At 33.8% G+C, this 14,114-nt stretch overlaps 2 protein-coding genes across 2 annotated transcripts; one reads left to right on the forward strand and one right to left on the reverse strand.

The window, feature by feature from the left end:
- Window positions 1-2,422: 2,422 nt before the first annotated feature.
- Window positions 2,423-4,090, forward strand: LOC129806264 (sorting nexin-21). The gene is made up of 3 exons (XM_055854731.1): window positions 2,423-2,678; window positions 2,763-2,900; window positions 2,969-4,090. Coding segments are annotated over exons 1-3 (966 nt in total). The 5' UTR covers window positions 2,423-2,677; the 3' UTR covers window positions 3,796-4,090.
- On the reverse strand, window positions 4,036-12,816 carry LOC129806801 (uncharacterized). The gene is made up of 9 exons (XM_055855575.1): window positions 12,576-12,816; window positions 12,325-12,520; window positions 11,786-12,222; window positions 9,085-9,252; window positions 8,680-8,902; window positions 8,326-8,384; window positions 7,955-8,257; window positions 4,444-4,863; window positions 4,036-4,385 (listed from the first exon to the last, which is right to left on the reverse strand). The coding sequence occupies exons 1-9, from the start codon at window positions 12,646-12,648 to the stop codon at window positions 4,102-4,104; spliced, it is 2,163 nt and encodes a 720-aa protein (XP_055711550.1). The 5' UTR covers window positions 12,649-12,816; the 3' UTR covers window positions 4,036-4,101.
- Window positions 12,817-14,114: the final 1,298 nt, after the last annotated feature.

The raw sequence follows: 14,114 nt of genomic DNA on the forward strand, positions 1-14,114 counted from the left end.
ACCGGATGACATATCGCCCCTTATACCCGATTGAGAGAGAGTCAACTGTAATATTAAAATCAGCCAGAATAGGAGAACAGAGCAATATTTTGGACAGATTTCATATAAAAATTAAATTATTTCAATTGAAAAAACAAGCATAAACAAAGCGTCTAAATTATCTTATGATCTTTCCTTCAGATAGACACAATCATTTTGTTTACACATCAATTGATCAATTGATAATTTTTCTTTTTTTGAAAAAAAAAATGGAACTGACCATGAACGTGCAAGCGATGTTTTGTTTGAGGATCGATGAAATCTTGTCCTTTTGAGGATTTTTAAGGCTTCATATAGAGGTCCTTTAACAATATTTATTTCAAGGTTATTTGCGATACGTCTCACAGATTGTTTATCTGCAGATGTGACGTAGATTTCATTCAATTTGCTGATTCACTTTAAGGACGATGACTAGTGATGAAGCAATTTTTTCTACACCTCCATCAAAGCATTTTAAAATGCCACTATCATCCCAGTACCAAGTAATGTTTGGAAAAACGAAAAGTTTAATTACATTCATGTTTTGAAGAGCCCTACGGATAGCTACTTCCGCATTTCCTGCAAAATATACACTGAGAGAAATCGGAAAAAGTTAAAATAACATTTCAGAAATGTTAATTTTACCCTGCAGTATTGATCCGAAATCGGCGTAAATATTACCCTTTTTAGGTGTATTAGGGGTTAAAGTTACCCTTTTCCATGTTAATTTTACACTTAGAAAGGTGTAAAATTAACATTAAAAAATGTTGATATATTTTTACACATGAAAAGTGTTAAAATTATGAGGAAAAAAAGTTAATCGCACCCCCATTTTTTCTCAGTGTAGCGACATTACATTGTCACGTTTGTGTTCCATTACGGTTTAAAAAACTTTTACAAAATATTATGGAAAATGCTTTTGTAGGTTTGTCAATAAAATGATCTACAATTATGCATAATATGAAACCGCTGTCACCAGCGGTTTGACAGCTATGCACTCTGAACATTCTTGCATTTTTTTTTGAGTCACTCTCAAAAAATTGAAGCCCCCCTTCAGAATTGTATATTTTGTATTCTAGTCTTGAGATTATGCCACTGTATAGAATTTCCATTCTATAAGACCTCTTATCTTAAGAGACAAAAGACGGTTGGATTTTGAATATGCATGGAGGGAGAGAGAAAGAGGAAAAAGTGGTGAATGAGATCAACTGGAAAGAAAGTAGGGGAAGAGCGGGAACTTGTCAGGGCGTTACGTAAGACTTGATTTGACAAAGAGACGTGAGGAGAGAAAAGTTATTAGTTTATTTGTGAATTATAATTAAAATAGTAAATTAAAAATACAGAAAAACGACAGTGACGTAGAGTTAAACTGTGTTCAGTCTAATAGTGGAGAAGTTGGTGTAAATAAATAATTGGTGAAGGTGATAATTGTGTTTTTCTGCTGTGGTGCATTTGAAGAAGGGCATTTGGCGGTCATCGAGGAAACGTCTTCTGGAAAATCCAGCCGCCTACGTTCCGGATCACTGTTAAAGACATTTAGTAAAGGAATATATATTTCCAGGTACGTTTTATTATTGTTTACCACAGGTAATTCTCCACAGCCACTAATAAATAATTATTTTTATTTAAAAATTATATTTTAACCGCTCAAAGCTATTTTAATGGAGAAATATGAATATACGATAGACTCTTTTTGCTTTAAATAACTCATTTATGTCCTGTATGAGCTTTAACCCTTTAACGACGAGACACTTTTTACGGAATGAAAATCAACAATAAGAATTAAACTGAGAGACATAATCAATGATAAGTTTTACATCTAACCTTGGAAAGTCCAACAGAGTCTGATTCGGTGTATTTTGTGCTTCTATGAACGATAGGGACAAAAATAGCCCAAAAATTTAAGTAATTTTTCTAACAATACCAGTGAATAATATTTTTCGCATTAATGAAAATAGGTGAGATTGCTAAGAATCTCATCTAATATTACGTATGAGTATTGTAGTTTTCATTGCCAAAAGGGTTTTGCTTAAAAAAAATTGAAAGTATAAAAAATAAATAAAATCAATTATGAATTTGAGAATTCAAAAATTCGTTATTTTAGAGCTTAAATATTTACTATATAGCAAATAGCTACAGACTTGCAAAAAATATTCTGGATTCCTTCAACCTTCTACTTCACAATTATGTACAGACATAAGAAAAAAATAACTTTAGGTAGTCAGGAAAAATTATTTTCTTTATGGGACACCGGTGTTCCAATCGTCCTTAAAGGGTTAATCAATCATCAAGCCTCTGACTTTGATATTTTGACCTGGAATATAATTTTTAAATTTCGTTGAAATTTTTGAAATTTTCAAAACCTAATATTTCTTGAAATATTTCAGTGAGTATTTGAAATTTTGCCACATTTAAACCCTATCGTCTGGAAAGTGTTCATTGTCAAAGTTTTGTGTTATTCATCACCGTTTTGTACTTATTTGCGTTGAAAAATAGATGTTCTTTGTTGCAATTCATTAGAAGCATTAGGTTTGGAATCGATCTGAAAAATCTTCAGTGTCTTCTGTAAAATCCTAATTCGTGGTGCTTGGAAATAGTTAAAGTTAAGTGGTCAGAAGTTCAGTTCACAGGAAGCTGGTAAAAATTTTTCAATGTCAATAGTAAGTATTTTGTGCTCCAATTATCTCAGAGAGAATTCAATTAAAATTATTGTTCATATTTTTTTTGTGTGAAAAAAAAATCAGTGCGTCCAGCAATTGTAAGGAGGTCATCGGATTCGACTGCTGAAGGAATTGATGATACAGACAGTCCGGATAGCTTTGAGCAGGGCAGTTTGACTATAAATCGGAATCAGAGTGAAGATGCTGAGGGTAGGACTGAAGGTAGGATGGAGGGAAAGTCGTTGATCGATGGCGGTGAGAATTAAATTTTTGGCGGGATTTTTTTTCAGGAGTGTGGAGGCGGGAAAATCGCAAACAAATTCCCACGGAAGGGAGTGTGGTGCTAAGATTTGAAATTCCATCAGCTAGGATCCTGCCGACTGAGAAGGAGGCCTCAAACAGCAAGAAATACGTCAATTATGAACTATGTGTGACTCAGGTTGGTCCTGGAGCTCCTGATCCACATCCAGCCACCATTGAGAGGCGCTATACGAATTTCCTCATGCTCTACAATGGCCTGAGGAAGGATCATCCGAATCTGATGCAGAGTGTCTATTTTCCCAAAAAAGCCATTATGGGAAACTTTTCGCCGGATCTCATTGCCCAAAGGGGGGCAGCATTTGAAGTTTTTCTCGATTATGTGGTATCTTCGTGGGAATTGAAGGAATCTCAGCATTTTCTGAATTTTTTGCAGGGAAGAGAATTGGAGAGGGCATGCAGGTTACTCGATGAGCGTCGGAATGAACAAGCTGTTCCCATTTTGCAGAATAGCTTTCGTTTGCTGAACAAAATCTTTCTAGATCACTCAAAGCCTGTTCTCTTGCTACTCTGCCGCCTTGTGGCTGCCTGCACGACATCCCCATTGCCTCATCCAATGGCTGAACAGTGGGCAGAAGTAGCTCTCAGGAGATATGAGAGTGTCTGTGATGCTGACTTACTGTCGCTCTATGTGCCTCTCCTGCAGACCTGTACTCATCTTTGGTGGCAGAGAGGCCGGGATAACAAGGCCCTGGAGGAGCGTTTGAAGGATATCCAGGGGAAGGGTATCAAAATCACAGGAACTCCAACTCTCACTCAAGCCATTCACACTTTAGATCCACGTGCTGAAACCACATAAAAATGCCCAGAAACAAATCCCCTCTGCAACATCCTCATTTTACCGAACTTCCCGATCCTGGGAAGGAACCTGTGGAACCTGTATTGCAACGGTTGTCCTGCCATAGACCAAAGGCAGTCTTTATTTTATTCCCTGACTTGTTGTGCTAAGTGTTCAACGGCAAATTTCGAAGTGGAAGGAGCGTCAATTCAAGGACAATTGCATCTTAAGTGTTGTTCTCAAAATATTTTTATACACACCTTTTTGACCATCACAGTAATTTTTAATTTTAAATAAAAGTATTAGAGAAAAATAACATCCTGAATTTTATGTTGAAGATTGGTGAATGATAGAATTGAGGGTAGAACGCCAGAAAGGTTCCTGCTCAAAGAAAATTTTCTTGCCCATCGCAAAGGGACTTTGATAGTTGGTTCCCAAGTAGAATGATCCACTTTTATGTGGACTAGCTCTCTCTCCCATCTCCACAAAATCCCCCCTGCAGTCACCGGCTTTGTAGGCAAACCAGGAAGGACAAGCAAGACCCCAGAATCCCAATCTCGAGTGAACTGACTCGAGAAAATACTCCACAGCTCTTCCATGGCTGCAAATACCTGCCAAGAAGAAAAAATCTCATACTCAGCCATCTCAAAAGCATCCAAAACTACTCACTAGCCAGTTCAGAAATCCCTCCACATCCTGGCTGAGGAGGAGTTCCTCCATTGACATAAAAATCAGCCACTCCAATTGGCGCATAATTCCCCAAAGTCCCTCCGGAAGTGTGAATGATATCCACAAAGGCAGCATCTGATGGATCGAGTCGAAGATCAGGATCCCGGAATCGTTGGAAATTGGGCAAGGCTGGATCCAATCCGGTTATACGATACAGCTGCGGGGATTTAATTTGTGCTCCGGCAAATCCTGCAATATGAGCTCCTAAACTGTGCCCAATGACGTGAATCCTAGACGCATTTGCATGACCATCATCTATTAGTTCTTGAATCTTCTCGGCCACGTACATCCCAACGACCCTTGTGAGATTAGCTACTCGCATATAGTTGATATCTTCAGAGATTTGTGACCAATCAACAACTAAAAGAGATTTTGGGGATTTTTTCTCAACTTTCAAGAGCGCTAGCCCACAATACACCTTTTAGATCAGGAAAATTTCATGAAGTCGAAATTCGAATCCCTTTCTTTCTCACACGCCTTGCATATGTCTATCTCATTCTTTCACATTTTAAATTCGATTGATCTAAATTGAATTTGTTGTGATGTTTAAAAAAAGAAGAAGAGTCCGTTAGAATGGGATAGACATATTAAAATTGTGGGAGAAAGAAAGGGATTCGAATTTAGACTTCATGAAATTTTCCTGATCTAAAATGTGTGCCCGAAAAGGATCTTTTTTAAATAAATATGATATATATAACACAAAACCTAATGTATCTTGCCCTACATCATTAGTGCTATTCCTCTAATAAAAATGAATAGAAGAAACCAATCACATAACGATCTAAAACGAATACCACTTGTTTTAAATTTTATCATAATCAGATTAAAGATCGGATTAAAAATATCAATCCCACAGTGATTTATTTCCAAAGAAAATAGGACAGCCTATCCTCTGAAAAAAAGTTTGCCCTAAATTGCGATGTTGGACTTCAGGAATAAATGTAAGAGTCAATCATCTAAACTGAATACCACTAATTTTAAAAATCAATCCCGAAATGTTTTAAATTAAATCATACTTGTTTAGATTGGATTGCAGATTAATTTAAAGATTCTTATTTTGTATAGCATCAAGTTTAATTTGCTCCTAGAAAGCAGATTTAAAAAGGAATCAATCCCACAAGGGTTTAAATCGAATACCATTAATTCTAAAAATTAATTCAGGAATCTTTTAAATTGTATCATCATTATTTGTTTAGACTGGATTTTACAATGATTTATGGGGTTTTTATTTTATAAAAACCTTTCTTAGAAAGTGGATTAAAAAAAACAATACCACAATCAATGGTCTAAAATGAATACCATTTGCTGTTAAATCAATCCCAAAATGTTTTAAATTGATTGGATTTTAGATAAATTTATGATATATTTCTTTTCTTTAAAATCAATCTTATTTCTACTTAAAAAGTATATTAAAAAAGATCAATTTCACAATAGTCGAAAATTAATACCACAAATTCTAAAAATCAATCCCGAAATGTTTTAAATTAAATCATATTTGATTAGACTGGATTTTAGGTTGATTTATAGGATATTTATTTTGTATGGAATCATTTTTAATTTTCTCCTAGAAAGCAGATTTAAAAAAAATCAATCCAGTTTGAATCGAATACCAAAATTCTAAAAATTAACTCAGAAATGTTTTAAAATTGTATCATTATTTGATACATTTTTAGATATGATTTTAAATTGATTTATGGGGCATTTATTTTATAAAAATATTTCTAAGAAAGTAGATTAAAAATAATAATATAATGATCTAAAATAAATACCATTTGTTCTTAAATCAATCCCAAAAATGTTTTAAATTGCCTGGATTTTAGATAAAGTTATGAGATATTTCTTTTCAATAAAATCAATCTTATTTCTACTTAGACAGGAGATTAAAAAAGATCAATCCCACAATGGTCTAAAATGAATCCCACTATTTCTCAAAATCAATCCCGAAAAATTTTAAGTGGCATTATATTTGCTTATTTTAGATATTTTCTAAATTTGACATACATTTAATGATATTTATTTTCTTCTAGAATCATTTTCTTTTCTGCTTAGAAAGCAGATTAAAAAAATCAATCCCACAATGATCTTATATTAATGCCAATATTTCTAAAACTGATCTTGAAATGTTTTAAAATGATGAATATTTGTTTAGACTGGATTTTATATAAATATTTTTTTTTATATAGTCAACTTTATTTGTTCTTAGAAAGCCAATTTAAAAAAAATATCAATCCCACAATGGTCTAAAACGAATACCATTACCTCTAAAAATCAATCCCAAAATATTTTAAATTGTAATTATATTTAATTTAGACTGGATTTTAGGGACATTCATAGGATATTTATTTTCAATAAAATTAATTTTAATATTTTTAGAAAGCGGAGTTTAGGAAATCAATTCCATAATGTAATAAAATTAAAAACTATTATTTTTAAACATAAATTCTAATATTCCTGATATTATCCTCTTATTTCAGACTAAATATGGTTTGTAAATTTTATGATATATATTTATTTACTTCTTGTAAATACAAATAATCAATTCCACAAATGCGTAAAATGAATCCCACGATTTTTATTAAAAAAAAACAACTGCTTTTGAACCTAGGCTCTTGAAGCAAACCTTAAATTATAGACGTACAAAATTTCTAAAAATTATTCCGAGAATTTATTTGCACCAATCAATGGCATTTATTTAGCAAAATAAATTATGCAGAATAATGAATCCCAAAATTTATTAATAAGACTTTTTGAATATTTGTATTATCTAGAATCGTTCTATTAATTTCTTAAATGTATTTAGGATTGGAGAATATTTATTCTGCAAATTGCAGTCCCACGGTTTATAAAAATCAATCCCAAAATGTTTTAGAAGCTTACTCATATAATCAAGTAAATTTTATTTAAATATTTGAGGTATAATTAACTTGTACAATCAATACCACTTATTTCTACAGATAAAAAAATCAGTACCACTATAGGACAAAATGAATCCCACAGGTTTTGAAGAAAACCAAACCTCTAATGTTTCATAACAAATCCCATTAGGTTCGACAAAAATAAATTTGTTTTAAAGTACGAATCCCACAATTGCATAAAATTATTCATAATTTAAAATAAAATTTGTGGGATTGAAATTGTGTCACTGAATTCAATTTCGTAGATATTTCTTTTGTAATATGTAGATTGTGTAAGGGAAAAAATAAATAATGGAATGAATACCTAATTTTTTTCCTACCATACTCTATAAAACAAAATAAAATTTAATGGGATTGTAATGAAGGACATGATTCTATCATTCTTAAAAGAGTTAACAAATTTAGCAATAAAGATGGAGAAACCTATCCTAAATCGGATATTGGTATTGCAATGCCCGATTTTAATTACTTTTATGTATTTGAAGTTTTGAAATGTGTAAAATGTAAAGCGATAAATGCATAAGTTTTATGCTTACTGAAAATATTGTAATCTGCCGAAGCGTGGTATGCTTCTTTGAGCTGCTGAAATTGCAGGGAGTTTTTGTTGTTCAGCCAACCATGAATGATGAACTTGGTGTCGAGATTACTATCAAACTGATCAGTTACTTTAATCTGTGCCACTTCTCTTCCATTTGGCGCGAAGGATGCTGAATTTATGAATTGTGGATGATTCTTCCGATAAAAGAACAACCTCACAAGATCCCTAATATCCTTAACAGTCGCATTCCCTACGTCAATTGTGTCTATTGCCGGATCCGTGGAGTTTTCCGGAAGTCCCTCTAAGATCGAAAGGGTTTTTTTTTGGTTTCTGGATTTGTTTATTGTTTCATTGAAATGGGAAGCTTACCAGAAATTCGAAGGAGCATCAGGTATATTGGAGCAAAAATTAGAAATACTTTCCCAAACATTTAGACTAAAATTCTAGCACATTTCCCACTGAATTCCAGAAAGAAACTGACAAAAATTTCAACAATTTATCCAACTCACTTCCTCATAAATCGCAATGTGACATCAAGTGGTAAATATCACTTGGGCCCAATTACATTTATAGCTATATCATTTTTTATTGCTCACTTTTCTCTTTTTTTTTCAAACAATTATTGTGAAAAACAGCTTTGTGGTTGTAGGAAAATTAATTCGAACCATTTGCTCGATGAATTCTCGCTCTGGGAAAAGGTTAAGAGAATTCATATAAGTTTACTGTCGTCTTCCTTTGGCATAAGGTTTGCGTCCGTTGGTCTCTAAATAGTAAACTCCTCGAGCTTTCCTTGAGACAGGTTCTCCCATTGATATTGTATCCTTACCACATCGATTGGCTTTATACCCCGCCCAAGATCTACATTTGTAGCTAATGAATTGATCAGTGAAAATAGACTCTGCAAAGTACTCGTGAGATCTTCCATGACTGCAAGCCTCTAAAAGATCTGAAAGAAAGTATCTGTGTCAAGAAATTCTTATCCCAAAAAGGTCAGAAGAACTAGATTCTAAGTAATTAAGTAATATTTAACATGTAGAATCAATCCCACTTATTTCCAGTCAATCCCACAATGTGAAAAATGAATCCCACTTATTCCAAATATACATCTAAAAATCTAAAAAAAAATACCAATTGGGAAGAAGTTGCAATTGGGCTGACGGGCTCCTCCATTTGGATAGAAATCAACGTGACCACATCTCATAGAAATCCCAGCGGTTCCGGATGACGTATGGATCACATCTACAAATTGTGCATCAGTGGCATCGAGTCTTTCACTTGGAGGAGTTCCCTCAAAACCTAAAAACAATCCCAAGGAAGTTAATCTCTGAATTAGCAATGAACTTGATACTTTGATGCATTTACTGCAGTGTATAATTGCTATAATTAGTTTGAAATAACTGTCCTTTGTGAAATATCATCCCATGCACATTTGCATAATGTTCTATTGTTTTTTTTTCTGGAAATATTCTCTTATCGCCATAAACTACCTTGAATTTGTCTAATGGTCATTTCCTGTTTTGGTTCCTAATGCTTATACAAAATCATATGGGGAATTAATTGCGAGAGAGCTTTTACAGCATTGGAGTAGAATTCTCGGGATAGAATGGAATAATTTGAAACATTGCGGTTCTTATCATCCCATGGGATTGGGATTGGGATTCACATCTCATATAGTCCTTAAATTAATCGCAGAGCCGACGTACTATCGTTATAGAGCAAAAAAGTTCTCTTTGCAGTTATATCAGGCTAATCTTTAAGCCTATGAAGGCGTGAAGTAGATCAGTGATTCTTAAGTGTCTGATTGACTAGAGATTGTAATTGGGATTGGGATTTAATGTATAAATCGCTGATCTGTTTAACCTTTAACCTATCTACCTCCTTTCATCTTTTTATACTTGGGATTGGGATTGGTATTTAATGCATAGGTCTTATATAACTAATTTACATCCTTTGGTCTTTTAGACCTTGGGATTGAAATTGGATTTGATGGGATTGGTATTTAATGTATAAATCGATGAACTGTATGACTCATCCACATCTTTTTATCTTTATGGACCTGAGATCTGGGATTTTGATTGAGATTGGTATATAAAGTATAAATCGATGATTTGTAAAATCCATCCACATCTTTCTATCTTTATACACGTGCTATAGACTTGGGATTGGGTTTGGTATTTAAGACATAAGTTTTTGATCTTCAAAAATATAATAAATCCCGTCTCGTAGCCTTTACAAGCCTAGTATTGGTATTTGTTGCATAAGCCTCTAACTAATCCTCATATTTTGAACCTTATAGCCTTGGGATTGGAATTGGGATTGGTGGGATTGGTAATTAAGGTATAAATCGCTGATCTTTGTAACACTTTCATCATCGGGTTTTTAAGGAGATACAAGTTATAGATCTTTATATCTACAATTATTCACGTCTTATGCGGATTACGCACCTGCCATTAGTATTTAATGCAAAACCTTCTATAACTAATTCACATCCTTTGATTTTTATAGCCTTGGGATTGGGATTGAGATTGGTGGGATTGGTATATATTGCATAAATTGCTGATCTATATGTTTTTTTATTTTTATACACGTGTTATAGACCTGGGATTGGAATTGGTATTTAATGCATAAGTTATTGATCTTAAAAAAATAGAACAATTCCTGTCATATAGCTTTTACTCATCTGGTATTGGTATTTAATCCATAGGACTCTATAACTAATCAACGTTCTATGATCTTTATGGCCTTGGGATTGGGATTGAGATTGGTGGGATTGATACTTAAAATATAAATTGCTGATTTGTATAATTAATCTACATTTTTCATCTTTCTACATCTGAGCTTTTGGGATTGGGATTGGTATTTAAGACATAATTTGTTGATTTTTAAAAATATAATAAATCCCATTTTGTAGCTTTCACACACCTGGAATTCGTATTTAATGAATAAGCCTCTATAATTAATCCACATACTTTGATCCTGATAGCCTTGGGATTGGAATTGAGATTGATGGGATTGGTATTTGAGGTATAAATCGCTAATCGCTATAAATCATGCACGTCTTTTCATCTTGACAAATCCTTGATTTAAGATTGGGATTGGGTTTTTGAGGTACAAGTCGTTGATCTGTATTACAAAATCCATGTCTTATAAATTTTACAGAACTGTGATTAAGAGTTAAAGTATAAGGAAGCCTTAATAAAAAATCTACTCTTTTTGGGATTCACAAACAAGGCATTGGGATTGGACTTTTATGATATAACTCGATTATTTATATAACTAATTCATGTTTTTGGGCCTTTAAAAGCCATTAATGTATGAGCCAAGAGGCAGATATTGAAAATTTTTAAATAAATTGTGAATATGTCGAAGGACTCGCATTGTTTGGTTGAATGAGCTAATTCCTACTGCTACTAAATTAAATTAAAATTCATCTACTGATCAAATTGAATGCAAAAATAATATGACAGGTTATGGTCTTTTTGTAGTTTATAGATGAATTTTTAAAATTATTTGTAAACGAATTGACCGATAGATGAAAATGTAGTACCATCGGAAAGGTCTTGAAATCCTCTATAAAGCCTCACATATTGAATTTAATAATTATTATCTTATTTAAGATAAGAAGAGTTATTTAATTTAGAAGGAGAATCATCACTGTCGCGTTCTGAAATTATCCAATTCATTGGGTTTATCTGTTTACAAGTGGTTTTGAAAATTCTTTCCGCGCGGAACTGATCGTATTTGCTTAATAAAACCAATTAAACAACAAAACACTTAAATGAAATTAATAATACTTCTTCAGTCTGAGATATAAGTGAAGTAGTTTTACCTGGATTGGCGGGATCAAGTCCAGATATTCTACCTACTCGTCCTCCTAATTTACTTCCTGCAAATCCAGCACAGTGAGCCCCAAGGCTGTGTCCGATGATGTGCATCTTCCCAACAGATGCATTCCTTGTTTTCACCAGGTGATCGATCATTTCGGCAATGGCTTCACCGACTTCACGTGTCTGGGCGACAGGCGTGAAGTAGAAAATATTCGCGGCCAATTCACTCCAGTCCACGGCGATAACGTTCATATCGTCGACCTTCAGGTAATTGTCTTTGATGGACTGAATTGTGTCAGTTAATTTATTTGATTTCCAGCCGTGAATTAGGAATTTTGTCTCTAGATCAGGATCAAAGACATCTGAGGATGCTTCGCGTTTTCTGCTCGATCTCAGGCTTCGTGTTTTTCTGATCTTTACGCCGTCTTGTTGATATTTCCTTCAAGGCGGAATTAATTTCCGTCAATTCGGAATCATTGGGATTCATTGGGATTCGTTGGGATTCGTTGGGATTCGTTGGGATTCATTGGTATTAGCTCACCTGTTGTATAGGTGAAAGGTCACTTTGTCCTTAACATCGTAGAGACTCATTCTCGTAGAATTTCGTGGTTCTTCGGAGAGATACGCTATCTGCATGGTATTATTCCCATCCGGAAGGAACATCCATGTTACACCATAGGAAGGATCAATTAACTTAAGATATTCCAAATCTGCAGAAGTGCTATTGTCGGGTTCACCTGAGGGCAAGAACTTATCACTATCACAAATCACCAAAAGACTTTTTCCACCAACCTCTGCAGAAGGGAGAAAACACCATAAGAAGCAGCACAAATTGCCACATTTTCCGCACAGAGGAAAAGTGCATAAATTCGCACTGAATGGCACTCGGTGACTGTTGCACGACATAAATGGTCGAGGGGTTTTTAAAAGCTGCAATCTGGCCGATAGCAGGACAAAAAATGCCAATACATTGCGTCGTAGGTGGAAAATGGGGAAAATTGTCGTTCGCCTTCAGAGAAATTTTTCCATAGACTGAAAATGAGGCGCTATACTTCTTTTTTTTTTCTTGCCCTTTCCACCTCAAACAAACTTCCCCCACACGACGATTTTCTGTTATCACACTGCATATGCATATAAGTATGGGGAGTTAGCAAAGGAAAAACATGAAAATTTTTCGCCCAATTGCCATTTTCAATTAAGGGGCTGATCAGTATCTTGGAATTACATAAGAAAATTATGCTCTTCCTCAAAGCCAAAGTTTTTAAACTTAAATTTGCTTTCGACTGCAGAAATTGTAGCTTAAGACTGAAAGCATATAAAATGTGAAAATCTTCTTGGTCCTTAGATTGACTTACATGGATAAAAATAAAAGTTTTAACAGATAGAACACGGAACCAATGCTTGAAATACCAATCCCAATACCAATCCCAATACCAATCCCAATCCCAATCCAAATTTCAATTCCAATCCCAAGATTTCACCTAAGGCTTTACAACATAAAGTTTTTAAACCTAAATTTGCTTTCGACTGCAATTAATAGCGATACATGACTGAAAGTGTATTATAAAATTAAAAAGAAATCTTATCTTATTTTAGGTTTAGTTAAGTTACACGGATTAAGATGGAAGTTTTAACGACATTTTGACTATAAAATGCGGATTTGTTATGCAGAACTAATACTTTAAATCCCAATCCCAATCGCAATCTCAATCCCAATCCCAATCCCAACCCCAATCTGTAAAGTTGGCAGTCTTGAATTTCGAGTAATGCTCGATTATGTAAATTTGTCGTCTTCCTATTTATCTTATACAATCCCAATTCCAATCCCAAGTGTGTAAAGCATTTAAGTCTTTAAAACCTGAAGTTTTGAAACCTAAATTTACTTTAGATTGCAAATCATTGCAACATATGACTTGAAACCTATAAAATAAAAGAAAAAACCTCATCTGATTTTAAGTTTTCAACACATGGATCAAGATGGAAGTTTTAATGAAATTTTAGCGACAAAATTCGTATTAGTTATGCAAAACTAAAATCTCAAATCCCAATCCCAATAACAATTCCAGTCAGACTCCTAATCCCAATCCCAAATTTTTAAGGCACTGCTCAATAGGTTTCATTTGCATAAATGTAGTGCAGGAAATTTTTATTCTACTTGCAATTGCACTATCGGTTAAACATTAATTCTGAAAGGTATATAAATGTGATCAGTTACGAAATGATTAAATGATAAGTCTCTTGACTTATCTTCAGGTTTATATGTGCTCTTAGAACTATGCCTTTTGATTTTTTTACGGTCTTGGGATTTGTAATTAAAGCATAAATTATTTG

Source organism: Phlebotomus papatasi, chromosome 3 (genome assembly GCF_024763615.1).
Source record: "Phlebotomus papatasi isolate M1 chromosome 3, Ppap_2.1, whole genome shotgun sequence".
Classification (NCBI taxonomy): Eukaryota; Metazoa; Arthropoda; class Insecta; order Diptera; family Psychodidae; genus Phlebotomus; species Phlebotomus papatasi.

Excerpts from the sequence above, each read along its gene's own strand:
- LOC129806264 (XM_055854731.1), top strand. Across the intron at positions 2,901-2,968 it reads TGCTGAGGGTAGGACTGAAG|GAGTGTGGAGGCGGGAAAAT; the intron begins GTAGGATGGAGG and ends ATTTTTTTTCAG.
- LOC129806801 (XM_055855575.1), bottom strand. The coding sequence starts at position 12,648 with ATGCACTTTTCCTCTGTGCGGAAAATGTGGCAATTTGTGCTGCTTCTT. Across the intron at positions 8,903-9,084 it reads TTGCAACTTCTTCCCAATTG|ATCTTTTAGAGGCTTGCAGT; the intron begins GTATTTTTTTTT and ends ACTTTCTTTCAG. Across the intron at positions 8,258-8,325 it reads GATGCTCCTTCGAATTTCTG|AGGGACTTCCGGAAAACTCC; the intron begins GTAAGCTTCCCA and ends TTTCGATCTTAG.